Source organism: Anopheles darlingi, chromosome 3, assembly GCF_943734745.1.
Source record: "Anopheles darlingi chromosome 3, idAnoDarlMG_H_01, whole genome shotgun sequence".
NCBI classification, from domain to species: domain Eukaryota; kingdom Metazoa; phylum Arthropoda; class Insecta; order Diptera; family Culicidae; genus Anopheles; species Anopheles darlingi.
In genome coordinates, this window is record NC_064875.1 from 51,274,002 (window position 1) to 51,288,450 (window position 14,449).

Below are 14,449 nucleotides of genomic sequence, written 5' to 3' on the forward strand. Positions count from 1 at the left end.
GACGGCCATGTTTGCCGTGAACCCCGGACCTACCGCAACCAATTCAAATCATGGACCGCCATCGCTTACCAGAGTTGTGTTTGACCGTTGGGAAAGCAAAAACACACTTCCTCAAATCATTTAAAATTCTTGGATAAACCAGACTCTACCACGTTACTCATATCCAGTAGTTGATCCAATGACGTCATGGGCGCCGCGGTGCATTTCAAACGTTCTTGACACAGTTGCACCTCCCGGTAGAAAGGACTACACGCGCAGTTGAAAACACTTTTAGAGGCCGCACGCTGCACAGTGTTTGTGGAGTTACTGCAATTACTTGGCCAGCACGACCCCGCTTGTCGAAGGTAGCGACATGGCGCCGGTTTATGGTTATCCGGAAAAGCTATTGCCTCGACAGGGCCCTGAGCCCAAACATGCGCCAATAATTTACTAACGTCCTCCATTATGAACGGACTTTTACTCACGATAGGATGTTGGCAGGATCGAGGTGAATGAGGCCAAAGGGAAATTAAAAATGGCGATTCTATTAATGGCCCCAGGAATAACATCACACAAGTTACGGTGGCCCCATTGTGAATCCTTGATCCCATTTTAAACACATTATGCTATGCGGTATGTAATTTTGTAGGAATAAAGCACTGGACCGGAACGGAATCAAGGCTAAAGGTGCACAGTGACCATAAAATGGAACCAATAAAGTCGATTGAAGATGAATGAGCCGATACCGCTTCCAATTCGCACCCAATCATGGGTGGCAGCACTTGGCCCCAAATAGAATTCGCCGACACCAACGCCAACGTGAAAGCGATAGCTTCACCCTCACCCATCCCTGGATGATCTGGATCGTTGCCGTGCCGGGCACGTTCCGTTTGTTTAATATGCGTGGCCGAAACCACCAATTCGGTAACCACTTGCCCCAGCCAGTGCCTGATTGGTTCGCTGGTACAAGGATACGGGATTAAATACCCCGAACTGGACCGAACCGGACACAATACGAAACAGCAATCTCCCGGACGGCCCCGAACACTTACCACACCACCGCCGACGGAATGCAGCAGCAGGGACTTGCCCTCACGCAGCGAAACCAGATCGAAGATGAGAATGTAGGCGACGAGATAGTTCATCACGATGGCGGCCGCATCCTGGTATGTCATCTCCTCCGGAATGTGGTAGCAGTACTTGGTCGGGACGGCCACCAGCTCGGACCAGGCCCGGAATTCCGGCAGTGCCACCACACGGTCTCCAACCTAGAAGGGAGGGATGAGAGAAACACAATAAGAAGTTAGAATTTGTATTCGAATATTTTTTGGACAAAAGAAGTGAAAGCGTAAGGCAAGGGTAGAAAATAATGAATCTTTAATGGAGCAATGTACTATCTCCATTGGAGTTCTCTCGCTAATTTCACAAACTTATTTCAAGGACTTTCTAGCGGATTGTCTTTCTTCTAGTCGGACACACTTGTACAAAAACTTGACAGTTTGCTAACGTTTGCAATATTGATTGAGTGGAAGACCCCGGGACACCTGGCCAACCAAGGTAAACAGTCTGCCAACTTTTCCACGGTCAAAGTACCGCTGCCAGAGTTCAATCAAATAGATGTGACCAAAGAATTCTTTATGGTTTTCTGGCGAGAAACTTTCTTTTGCTCTCTTTCACACTTCAAGAGAAGCAAACTTTTGTCTCATCCTTCCACGAGACTTAAGCGGATTGCGAACCACATGCTATACATCTCATGCCAGCTGCCAGTAGCCAGGCCATTCCGAGCGAATCGATATTTCACGCTACCTGTCAAAAAGATTATAACCATTCGGCGTGTTTGGAATCAGCAAAAAAATTGATGAAAAAACTGCTTCTAGGTTTTCTGTAGTTTTGCTTCTTGGAACCACTCGTGAGTTCATCACGGCTAACGAAACTATTTCCAAACGAGATGAAAAGTTCCACCCCTGAGAGCATCAAACGACCACTCTAGAAAACATCATCTTGAACTCGTGCGAACCCGGGGTGGGATTTCATGCACACGTCCTGCGAATTGCAATCCAGACGTTCAATTGTTGTGTCTGCGCCAGGAAATGGACGAGATGAACGGAAGGAAACTGGCAGCAGCGGTAGTAGTTCCTTCTGGTTCCACGTTTCTCTATCGTTGTTCGGTTCGGTGGAAAGTGCAGGATGTTGATTATAATGATATTTCTGCTATTGCAGCAGCACCGATACCGGCTCCGATGCTGCCCGTCACGGCACGGCACGGATCTTCTGTGAAAGCGAACGTGACCGCCATTCGTAAGCAGACGATACCGATTTTCCGTACACACATACACACACCTCAGTGGCACTTCAGCTTTGCTTTACGCGTACTCCTTAGGGATGAACGGTAGCAGATTTAAGCGACTCAGCAGCAATACGCTTGGAGACTAAGCTATAGGTCTAATCATAGGTTCAGATGTTCTTTTCTAATTATTTATAAGGAAGCTCTCTATTGATTGTACTACGCCGGTGATTTCGTTGGGTTTTTGGATAAAGACATAATTGATTCCGACGATCCGCGCAGCTCGTTGATGTTAAATGCTGCAAGACGGTCACGTGTATTCGTCAACAATAGACACGGGGGAAAGACGTCAAATAACGATCCACTTGAAATCTCATCAGAAGATTGTTCTTTCTCCTATTCATATCCAATGGCATGGGGTGAAGGATGTCTCCTATAAATAGGATTAAAAACTTTTTACCATCGTACCACCCCCCTCTCCATCCGGTACCGCCCAATGCCTAACACCTCGTCCTTTTTCTACGTCCTATTCACAGACCGCGCGCGGTCTCTCAGACATGTCAAACTCAGGGCGGAAGAAATTCATACCGACCCAGATGCAAATCGACCGTCGCTGATCCCAGAAAGAGAGCGAGTGACAAAGGAGACGAAAACTGAAAATAACACACACAAAAAAACAATATCCAGACGTACCTTGAAGCCTTCCACCTCCTCGCCGACCGCTTCGATCTCGCCGGCGCACTCGAATCCGAGGATGGTCGGCGTTTTCGGCGGAGAATCGATCGCCCCGAGGCGAACCATCAAATCCTGGAAGTTCAGTCCACTGAAACGAAAAGGAAAAGAATAGAAGGAAGCCGTTAGCATAGCTCTGTCTCTGTTCGGTCTGGTAAGCTGGTGTGTGGAATTTGGTGCAAAGTGTTCTTCCTCTGCTCCAAGGATCCAAGGACCTCTAGGACCCCCCTTCCCTTCGACCAAGAATCATCTGGAATATGTTACTTTAATTAAAACTCTGCGCTCGAGCGCCTCGAGACAGCACTCCACAAAACTCCCGAAAGCGCGAAAGCACACCGGAGTGTGTGACGAGTGTTGTTTCGTAGAGGGTTTTCAACCGCTGAAGACACACACATTGCGGCATCCGGATGGTGCGGAAACAACCCCAGCAGCAAACTGTCACAAACACACGGTGCACACCAATTTTTACATTCTTCTGTCTGAGCAAATCCCATTCAATGCCGGCAGTGAACCCGAAAATCCGGGGCCATAACCGATGAGAGTCTACCCTTTCACGTTTTCCAGCGGAAAACTACTTGAGAAGCGGCGGCAAATGCAGTAGCAGCAGCAGCAGCAGCAGCATTGCTGCAGTTACCACCGGCTACAGTCGATGATGATGCTGATGATGATGATGAGGATGAGGATGTTGGCTGGTGTGTTACAAAAAGCGTGAAATTGAAGTCTTTCGCTGCGCTGCCTCGTGATGTTGTTTGTTTGTCGGAAAAGTCTCGAATGTCGGTCCCTAACGACGACGACCCGCCACCCGGGACCGAGTCGTCATCGTCTTCGTCGTGGCCGTCAAGTGTTTTGGAGTCACATCGAAGATCGGTTCCGTACCGTGATCCAAACACATCACCACCAGCATCCTACCAGCACCAACCAACCAGCGTCAGCCAGGGTCGTGGAAAATCTGTCTCAATAAATCCTCCATCCCGACAAGAGACTTCGTTCTCGTTCTTATCCTCGACTCGATGCCGCACCGGAAGACGGGACACTCGAAATGGGAACTGGGACCGGGGAACCCACCTCTCGGTTGCTTCTCCGCACCGCAAACCATAACCAACCACTTGTGACGGGTTTTACGAGTGGCAAAGCGACGGTTAAAGGCTTCCCTTGCTGTCGTGGATTGAGTGCATCGGCCGGCCCCCCTCCATTCGTCGTCGAGTGGCTGCACTAGGCTGAGAGTCTACAAAGGCTCGGTCGAAAGGTTCTGTTCCCTCTACCGAAGGAATGTCATCGTCCTCGTCATGGAAAATGTCTCGGTGGTGTGCACCGACTTCGAAGCACCTTTTCCATGGCGAAATCGGAATGAAAAATTCCTCAACACACTAGAGAGAAGGGAGAAATTAGAAATTGTCCCCGGGTGCGCTATGGTTTGGGGAGTTTGCTCATTAAGCCGGGAGGAGCAGGAGCTCAACCTTGCCCCGCCTGCCACAGGACAAGTGTTTCCCTAATTTGTAACGGCCCCTGGAGGCGTCACGACTAAGGGTGATGATACGAGGTGCTCTCTCTTTTTTAGTGTGAAAACCTAATTTTAATTTACAACTTTCCCTCCTCCGCTCACTCTGCAACACCCCGAGAATAATGCAGGGAAAGCGGAGTCCGCTCTTACCGGTCTCTCGCGAGGGGGGAAAAGCGTGAAAGATCACCGAGAGCAGTCTGATGAAACGTACCAAGCTGCTGCTGCTGCTGCTGCGGTAGGCTTACGAGAACCGGACGAATTTCTAGTCTGCTTCTAGTGCTAGTGAGGGGTTACACACTTTCCACATGGATTATGCTCAATTTGCGCTGGAACAACAATTACCGAGAAGTTTGGTGATCAGCTTTCGGTCACGTGTTCTTCTGATGTGGCCCGGAAAAATCGTTACAATAGGGCGTGTAAGATATATGCTTAAGGATATTTTTAGGGATCACTTCCACTTCGAAGCCTGTTGACCTGTTCTTTGCTGGAGCCCTTCTTTTAGGATAAATGAGTTGTTCGAGCTCCGATCGATCTCTGCTGCCGTTGTGCGTACAGACATGCAACCATTTCGGCGGCGGGCAGCGTCCAGGTTCCTTCTTTTTTCCCCGCAAATTACACTCATTAATTTGCTGTCTCCGTGGCGCGGTCTCAGACAGCAGATGAGTCACGGACAGTGGGCCCTCGGACAAAGACGAGTTCTCCGGTAACGACCCGCCACGACACGAATGGAAACGATGATTGGAATGAAAAATGGAGACAAAGAAAATGGCTAGAAATGGAAAACAAAAAACTGTCGCACACCATTTTCCTTTCGAGCGTTCCGAAAGCAAAGCCAAAGAAGCTAAGGCCGATAGACGCGCCAGGCCGCCAATGCCGTTGACTATGGCAATTGTTTACGAGCCGATTACCGTTTCCACAGCGAAGCGAATTAAGGTATCGTCGGAACACTCGGGGGCAAGGAGTCCTTTCTCCTTCTCGGCAACCACCCCACACCCTCTTCCAGGAACCATGCCGTGAGAGACCAATTAATACAATTCTGCTCCCCATTACACTCTAATAATAGTCCAGGGACGGTGCATGGAAACTACATAAACTAGGGCACCCCTAGTTCAGGTTTTGCACTTTTTAACCCCGAACCGAACCGGGCAACCCAACTCCAGCATAGTAGGAAAAAGCGAGTACCTTTACCGTTCTATGCTATCCAGAAGTTACAGAACAAATGGTAGCAAATGAATAATGCGAAGCATAATTTACAGAAAAAAACATAAAAAAACGGTGGTAAACCGAGAAATGTTTACCAACGCAACATGAATTATAGTGTTGCGTAGCGCATCGAATCCCTTTCGGTCGATAATCATCACCCGGCTCCATTAGGAGAAAAACGGGGCAGAAAAAGGCGCCTCTGCTTGGCCGAAGAAGTCCGATTGTAATTTCCATTTTCATAATGTCCTACAATTCCCCACCATTTGCCCAGCTGCAATCAGCGTGCGATCGTGTGGTGGGAGTTGTTGTGTTGATTGGTTGACTTAAAAAAAATGGGATGGAAATACTGAAAGTAGTAGCAAAAAAAAGAGTCAAATTTGCGTTTCACTCAATCCATGGAGCGGGTTGAAAGGAAGTCCCTAGAGAGAATGGAGGATAGCGACCCCCAAGAGGTCCTTTCTTCGTTGTTTGTGCCAATTGCTGGAATTGATTTCTATTCTTCCCCGACACGGTCCACTGCACGGGGGGATTGCTATTTAATGCCTTTTCTATTTTTATCGTCCTTCGTCGTGTACTAGTCGCCGACGAATCGTTTTGAGGCCAGAAGGTGAGGAATGCAACTGTCTGGAGTTGAAAAGATAGTCTTTCACTAACTAAAACTGGTGCCATCACTATGAGCCATTGTTAAAGGTAAACAAATACTGAAATGTGTTCCCGGGCAATCGCTAAAGTCAATAGAAAGGTATAAAAGCGACCGAGCACACGGAAGTACAATGAAAACCCCGATGGAGTTAAAGCTACGGCGCTTCGAGGCGAAACCGTTTGCCTCTTATCGAAAGAACGCCCTCAGGGAGCCGTGGCCGGCGTTTTCCGGTGGCCTTCCGACGTAGAGCGTTAGATCGGTTGCAGTTTTCTCATTAATTGTTCACCAAACCGGAAGCCATCAGCCGGTCTCTTTCTGTCAACAGACCGGGTAGGGCCACTCACAGAAGCTTCTTCTTCTTCTTGGACGACAGGCCACGTTCCCTGGGCAGAAGGCAACAAAGAACAAGGGGTCGCATCGTAGTAAGACGTTTACATATTTTGTCAAATTTACCCCCGGGAGAGCCGGGGGCGGTGTGTATGGCATTATAATTTACTTAAGGGATTAACCTACGGGAACCGGCTCAACGGCACAATGTTACTGGGGAAATGGAACGGAAATGATATCGGTATCCTTTGCGGAAGCGGTCCTGGTGGGAAATGGTTGCGGGGCACTCTCTAGCGTGGAACACTCCCCGTGAAGGGTGCAAATGGCAGAATTATGCATTCAACAGTTCTTACTGTGTTAATTAAATTGTTGCGACATTGTTTGTACAACGGCTTGTCTGATGTATAAATATAGCTCGGCAACATAGAACGTTTGGTATGGAAAAGGCAAGAAAAAAGAGAAAGAAAAGTTTTCGTATTTTAGAACTGTTCACAAACTTTCTATAACATTTTACATTAGTCTACAACTTTGTAATTAAATGTAGACACTCTACATGCGCCATGATAAAGGTTTGTATGAAAGTTATATCCAAATCTTTGTTCTATTAATAAAAAGGTACATATTCCATCAACAATTCAGATTAAAATTGTCGAAAAGTTCTTGAGTTCAAGACTTCCTCCAGGAAAGGACGTCGGTCACGCCCAACCAATCGAAATCAATGAAAAACTCCTTTGCGCATACCGGAAAAAATGCGACGGAATGGAAATGGGCGCGTCTTAACGCTTCCACCGTTGCTTTTATGACAAAACCATTCCAGCAGTCATAACAATATAAAAGCCCAAACTTTCCACACATGCGATACGCCCCGTCCGGATTATCTCGCCGTGCACGATAGGAAGTTACAGGTGGCCCCCACCCCCCCTTCCCGGTTCGTGCTACTGCATATCGAATATTGAATGATCTAGTATCGCCGAGGGGAGTGGAGCCTATAAGAAACATAAATGCAGGCGACAAACGCTGGTGGAAAAGCGGAGTGAAGTGTTCGCCGCCGACGAGATGTCATAAAAAAGTAATAAAATCATGTCCCATTGAATCCGGCCTCTTCGGTCTCCTTTCGAGGATACCGTTTTGTCTTTCTCTTTGCTCGCGATTTGGGCCAGCGACATTTTTCCACAAATTTCCACAACAACCGTGGGTCTCATCAGTGGGGACTTCTCCTTTGAACGACAAGCTGCCTGAGCCAGAGTATTGTTCCCTCCCGCGGGGGGCGGATGCCGATGCCAATGAATTTCAACTTCCGGTGCCGGGAACATTTAATTAATTTCCATCGCAAACCATCGCATCGGACATACATAATGCTGTTAATTATCGGCTTCCGAGAAGCGGGCAGCGCACCCGGCACCGGAATATCGATTTTCATTCGCAGCACGAACCCTCCGTTGGGACTTCCGCGAAACTACTGCGTAGGAAGTGCGTCAGGATCGGTCGTCAGGACGCCCCACACTCAGGATACAGGGCAGGGCATACTTACTTCTCAAGTTCACCCTCACCGGCAATTAAGCTCGGGATGGTAAAAATTAACCGGGAAAAAGCCAAACGAAAGGCAAGCATAATTTTCGCGCCGCTTTTGTTGCGGTGGTCCATGAACACCAGACTGGACTTAAAATTAACAGAACATCCAACAGGAAAGTTGAGCTGCATTTACTCCCGTCCCGGATCGGACGATCGTAGGCGTAATTAGTGGAAAAGCACGTACATTCCAAGGACCGACCGTATTTGAAACACTTCAGGTGGCACGCGCAGACGAGAAGAGACCATAACGAGCTTTATTTGTGCGTCGGTCCAACCAGGTCGTCAGGCGAATCGAGAAAGAGTAAAATAGAACAGCTCCATCATCGGACACCGTAGCGCTCACGGAACGCGACGAGCAGAAAGAAAAGAGCTTCATTATCGTAGAACCTTACCTCAGCCGGTGAGCGAATGTTGAAACAGTTTCAAGTTTCTTGAGCAACGCTCAACTAACTGGATTAAATTTTTAATGTTAAAAATAACATTCCCAAAATTCTTCTCTAACTTCTTGCAGACTGTTCCAAGAAAAATTGTCTTTCAACACTTAATTAAACCCCTTTTCTAACATCCCACTGTTGACCATCCAAAAACCTTTTCTTCCAAGGAATAGGGCCACTGCAGTGAAAAGATCGCTACGACCGCAAGTCAATAGCTAGGAGCTGGATAGAGGAACAAGCTTGGAGCCCTTTTCTATTTACTGTAACGTAAGCGTGAACGGGGAAAAGTAAAGTTTGTCTAGCGGTCGGTTTTTGGCAAACATTTCAACTGCCCCAACCTGAGGGGAATAAATGGATTGTCAATGATTCTTCATCTTTAGACTTCTCTCATACAAAGTGCTGAAGAATCGGCTTAAAGCGCACGTAAACTGCTGCTTATGAAATACTTCGTGATCAATACCTTGCAAATAACATTATCTTACGATGTAACAGATCGATCACAAATGGAAACGATTTAATCTTCAAATGTTTTCCAAGAATATGATGAAAATTGAAAAGCTGAATATTGAAATGCACATTGAAGATTCTTCCTCTTAGATACAAATGTACACGTGATAAGCGGTGTGTGTGTGTGTGTGTGTGTGTGTGTGTGTGTGTGTGTGTGTGTGTGTGTGTGTGTGTGTGTGTGTGTGTGTGTGTGTGTACACGAACAGTCATCATTGCTGCATGTCCTTTGTGCAGAGATCACTCAACATTCCCAGTATGACCTTTGCCGAGCAACAAAACGATTCCAATGTTGTTTAAGCCGATAAAAGCAATCGCAATCATCCATCAAATTGCTGTGACACGTGCCCGGTACAGGTCCCCCACTCATGCGGTACCATCACCACGGGCGTGCGTTGGAGCGTTCCTGCTGTTGGCCTAGCACTCCCACACCCACCCACCAGCGGGTGATAGATTCCGGATCGATTTATCAATAGAGGAACTCCGGGAAAAGCATACATTTTCTCGTATATTACCTGCAGCAGTCATCTCGAAGTAAGCCAGCGGGGATGGCGGGAAGACCTTGGGACACATGCATTTCCAATAGTTGCATCTTCTGCCTGCAGTGACAAGATTGCATTGCTGCGGGACAGAAATGCGTTGGCCGGAATCCTCCCTTTTGCCCTTAGCGCTATGGTGGTTGATTCTTCGATAACCGTTGCCTCGTGGAGACCCCGGCCGGAGCTGCCCGGAAGGAGACTTGCACTTGTCTACTACCCACGCTATTCGGAACCTCGGATGCTCAACGAAACGTCGTGTCGTCTCCGGACCGTCTCCGAGCTTGGCCACCATGGAGACGACTTCGGAATGTCAGACGAGATTCATTTCCTCGACGAATTTAACGGAAACGACAGTTGCGACTCTCACCGGACTTGGATTGCATTATCGTCCACGGGGACACGGCTATTCCGGTGCCATCTCTCCCCGGGGGAAAAAATCCGAGGGTTGATTGTGTGTGGGTTGGTTACTATGCGCGACCGTGACGATATTTCGTCCATCGTATCCCATGCGTCTGCCCATCGTCTCCGCATTATCCGTTCTTCTGCTTTATCCGTTCCAGTCTCGGATCGGATCCGGATCCAAAATTTCATCAGGGACCTCTCTGTCGATCTCTTTCGCTTCACGTTTGCCCTTTGCTCTTCTTCCTTCATTAATCATCTCTTTTGCATATTTCCCGTTTTTTGGAAAGGATTGTAAATTGCATTTGGGTTTTTTTTTATGCCCCGGTATTTTCGGGATCCACTTTTCGGTGATCTTCGCTCCGGTTCCGTAGTTTGGCGAGTGAAACGGGCCCCAACCCGAGCCCTCGGACGTGTGCCTTGCAGTCGCAGAGTTTTTGCACATTATTCCTCTTTTTTCCCTCGAGAATTAAGCGCGAGTGGATAGCAATCAGAAGCAATTCACTTTATTCCGTAGACCCGGGACGACGAGCGCTCTAGAGGTGCTTGCAGCAACCCACCTCTTCCTCCTACTGTCTGATGTGATGTCTTCTGTTGATTTTTATCGTGTTAACTTTGCAGCGCGAGTGAACGCGAGCTACGTTCAATCATAACTCTGTTGACTTGGCTGTAAATCCGAATCATATCTTAATCCCTGCTCCTGTCGTGGCGCCATCGCGAAACCAACAAAATTGCTCACAGGTTACAAACTCCTTGCTTTTCGGAATGGAAGGTCCGGAAGGTCCGGAAGCTCGCACCGTACCGGACGATTAATTGGAAATGTTTTAGTAGCTCATAAACCTGCTGCTCCCGCGTAACCTTGAGACTTTGCAGAGAAAGAGAGCAGCCAGACGCCTACGCCTGGTACCTGCGAATTGCTCTTTTACTCTCTTGAACTCCCGGCCATAGAGAACAGAAGCTAAACAAGAGCCGCCGGCGACGAGCGGTTTTATGCTAACAGCACGTTTTATATTCGTCTTCAATTCGTACCACGACAGCGAACCCGCCAACCGGCCCGGGTGGAAAAAGGAGGCTCATTAATTTTTACAATCTACCTGCTTCCCCCGGAGCACCTCAGAGCACCTCGCTTACCAAGGACTCAATCCTTCGTTTACCACCTCCCTCCCAGGAGGGAACGCTTACGCACAAAAAAAAAAATAACGATCAATACCAGCAGATGGGCCGTCAAATGCTGCTTACAAATTCATTACCCATTGCCTTCCCCTTCCGAAAATCCCAATTGCACACTACTGGCTGGGCTGATAACATGGCTGGATCGGAAAACGCAACACTGGCCGGCGGAACTGACCGTTTAGATCTTTTAGAAATGGAAGTGAAGAAATCACCCCAAAAAGGATGCACACCAGAAAGCTGAGTAGTGTGTGTGTATGTAACGCGTTTTTATTGTCTCCGCGGTTCAGGTGACGCAGGACGAACATGGGAAACGAGATTCGGATAAACCGGAGACCGGCCCCCGGCTCGACAACGTCTCGTTTGTCGTTTAATGATGGAGTTCGGTCTTAGCAGTTCGGTTCCAGATTTTATGGCCAAGCAGGGCGAGAGTAGAAGCGAAGGAAACCATTAAATCTTTGGCTTTGCGCCGGACCGGGCCGGGCCGGGCCGGGCCGGGCTTGGTGTACGAATATTATATGCGCACTCACCGGAACAAAGGGCGCGGCGTTACGGATACATCTGGCAGGGTAGCGGTTTTGTCGTAAATTAAATATACAGCAGACACCGCCGCGCATTCACCTGACGCCTTCGGCTACCATTTTCGCTTTCTCTCTTTTCGACACCGGCCCCAGACATTCGACATCGACCCACGTGATCCTTGTCACTTGGGTTTGGATTTGTGTTTCCACAAATTTTTCATTTTTTCGCCAACCCAAAAAAAACACAGAAATAAAAAAACCCACAAGCCAGATGTTGGAATTCAATTCCCCGAGGAGATTGTCTCCACCCAGGTATGTTGAGTGTTTCGTGCAAAAAAATATAAAATCAATAAAACGGCCAGTCTGTCTCATGATGGCGCTCCTGATCCTGATGCTCTGGCAGACAGGAGAATCAGCCAGTCAGCATAGCGGTTTCATTATTCGTTCCATGTTTGACCATACTCGCTCTTTCGCTCTTCGTCTACTGCTGGAATGTGATGTCAAAGAGCATCATGCAAATTAATTCCGTCTATAGCACCAAGACAACGTATCGGCCTTGAAGGAAAACTGTCTTCTATCAAGAGACCTTGCCATTCAGTTTTGTACTTAAGTTTAATGCATATTACCCATCGGATCGAATCGCTCCCTACCTGGCGATGCTCGTTTGGAACACTGCTTTTCCTATTAAAGCCCTGTTAAACACTGATTGAACACATTTATGTTTACCGAATGTCTGGCGACGGCTGCGGCGGAGTTGTGTAGCGATTTTCAAATTTCACTTTAAAGTCTCCACCGGGAAGCATGAAACTCCTCATCGTTGTTATGCGCCAGCCACGATATCAAAGCCACGCTCCCCAACGCATCAGCAGCTGCTGTGCCGTCGAGGGATTAAGGGAATGTCAACATCATAACACTCATCTTCCTGATGTTGTCTCTCCATCGTGGCCGCCACATGGTCCTTAGCTGCACTGCTTAGCTCTCTACTGCATATCGCACCGTGTCTGCCTTCACCGACCCGCAAAATTGTCCGCCCAACTAATAAAAGTACTTTAAAATCACCGAGTAAACACCATTAATGTCGCCTACGATGCCACCGCCACCACCACCACCACCACCATACCGTGAGCCCGGTGACTGCTGCTTCCTCCTGGGGGGTTAAATCAGGAAGTGAACAGCATGTGTAACAGCGGCAGACATCTAAAAGTAGCGAAGCGAACAAGGGCAACCGTCGTGGCAGTTCAGTCACCACAGGAACACTCTCTGGCGAACGGAACGGATAGTTTGCTTTGAAGTCAGCGTCTCCAGCGACCACCAGCCCCCCGGGGGGAGGTGCTGTTAAATTACATTGTACAACAACGTTGCGAATCGATCGACGCGCTCCTTGCTGCCTTGCCAACAGGCGGACATCCTTGGAAGACTTCTGACAAAGAAAACTTTTACCGACGATGGGGTCGTAGGACAGGAGATGTATTCTAGTGCGCTGGTGGTGACCAGGCCACCTTTTACCGACTACTCTGCGCCCAATTACTCCCTATGATCCTTCCAGCTCCACAACCCATGAAGCACACCAGCGTTGATTTGATCAGAATGCCGGGAATAGCGGGAGTGCTGCTTCATTTGAAACATTCATTCCAGAACTCGAGCACACAGAAGCACACACAGAAGCTACTAAAGGCGAGTCTCAATCATACTTGGCGGCAGACCAACCTCGAAGCCGCGAACTTCGTTCCTTGGTCGCTCTTTAACGGTTGCCGTCGACAGGACGACCCGACAGGCCATCCCCCGGCGTCGATTAAAGCCACGGAAAGAAGGAAAATTTCCCAGACACCAAGGCGTTCAGTTCAGCCAGGGCGGAAAGACACGGAGTCGAGAGAAAAATGGTTGGAAAATCATTTCCGTCCCTTCCGCAAACATGCTCCCAACGACCACGGCCGACAATGATGAAACCAACCACACCACCACCATCAACGACCATCGTTCGTGTTGCCATCTTCTGGCCTGGTCTGGTGTGGTGGCCGGTGTAGTCTGGGCGGCTGGCCGGCTGGCTGGCTGGCAGGAGTGTCCGTCCTGCCATTGCCAGTTCGCACACATTCCTTTCGTTCAAAAGTAATGCCATCTGCAAGCAAACCAACCATTTCATAGTGGCTGCTGCAGCAGCAGCAAGAGCGACTGCTAAACTGTGTCTGGCAGTGAGATCCTATGGCATGCCTTCTATGCTCCCAATGCAACGAACAGAACAAGAAGACAGTAGCGTAGTTTTTACTCTCGCCTCCGCTCGACGACTGTATAAATCCTGACTTCCCGCTAGAAACGAAGCGGACATCGCGTACCACCGCGTCCACACCGCGGTGATGCGGTCCTTGCAAACGTTATCGGGCCAGCACACTCTCCGGCTCGAGCCAAGAAGGAAAAGACTAAATTCGCCAGGAAGTATAAAAATAGCGACTGCGTCGCCGCGGGCCGCGCACAGGAGAAATCCTTCCGTTTGGACGTTTGGAAGGGTTTGGCCACGGTTGAGAGACCACAATGGTTGCCGCTATTCCTTTTTCCAGTTGGCATGCTTTGGTACAATCACGTGGCAACGGGTCCGGCCTCTGGTCGGAGTGTTTTTGTGTTACAAAAATGTTAAATTATAACTTCC

General features: G+C 48.6%; 1 protein-coding gene across 4 annotated transcripts in view; it reads right to left on the bottom strand.

Annotated features, from left to right (window-relative positions):
• LOC125955811 (synaptic vesicle membrane protein VAT-1 homolog-like) overlaps positions 1 to 14,449 on the bottom strand; it is a 52,228-nt gene that overhangs the window by 5,304 nt on the left and 32,475 nt on the right. For all 4 annotated transcript variants that reach the window (XM_049687029.1, XM_049687027.1, XM_049687028.1 and 1 more), the window contains 2 exons: positions 2,957 to 3,086; positions 1,032 to 1,247 (listed from right to left, as the gene is read on the bottom strand). In XM_049687029.1, coding sequence (XP_049542986.1) covers positions 1,032 to 1,247; positions 2,957 to 3,086 — 346 coding nt within the window. The remainder of the gene's footprint in view (positions 1 to 1,031; positions 1,248 to 2,956; positions 3,087 to 14,449) is intronic.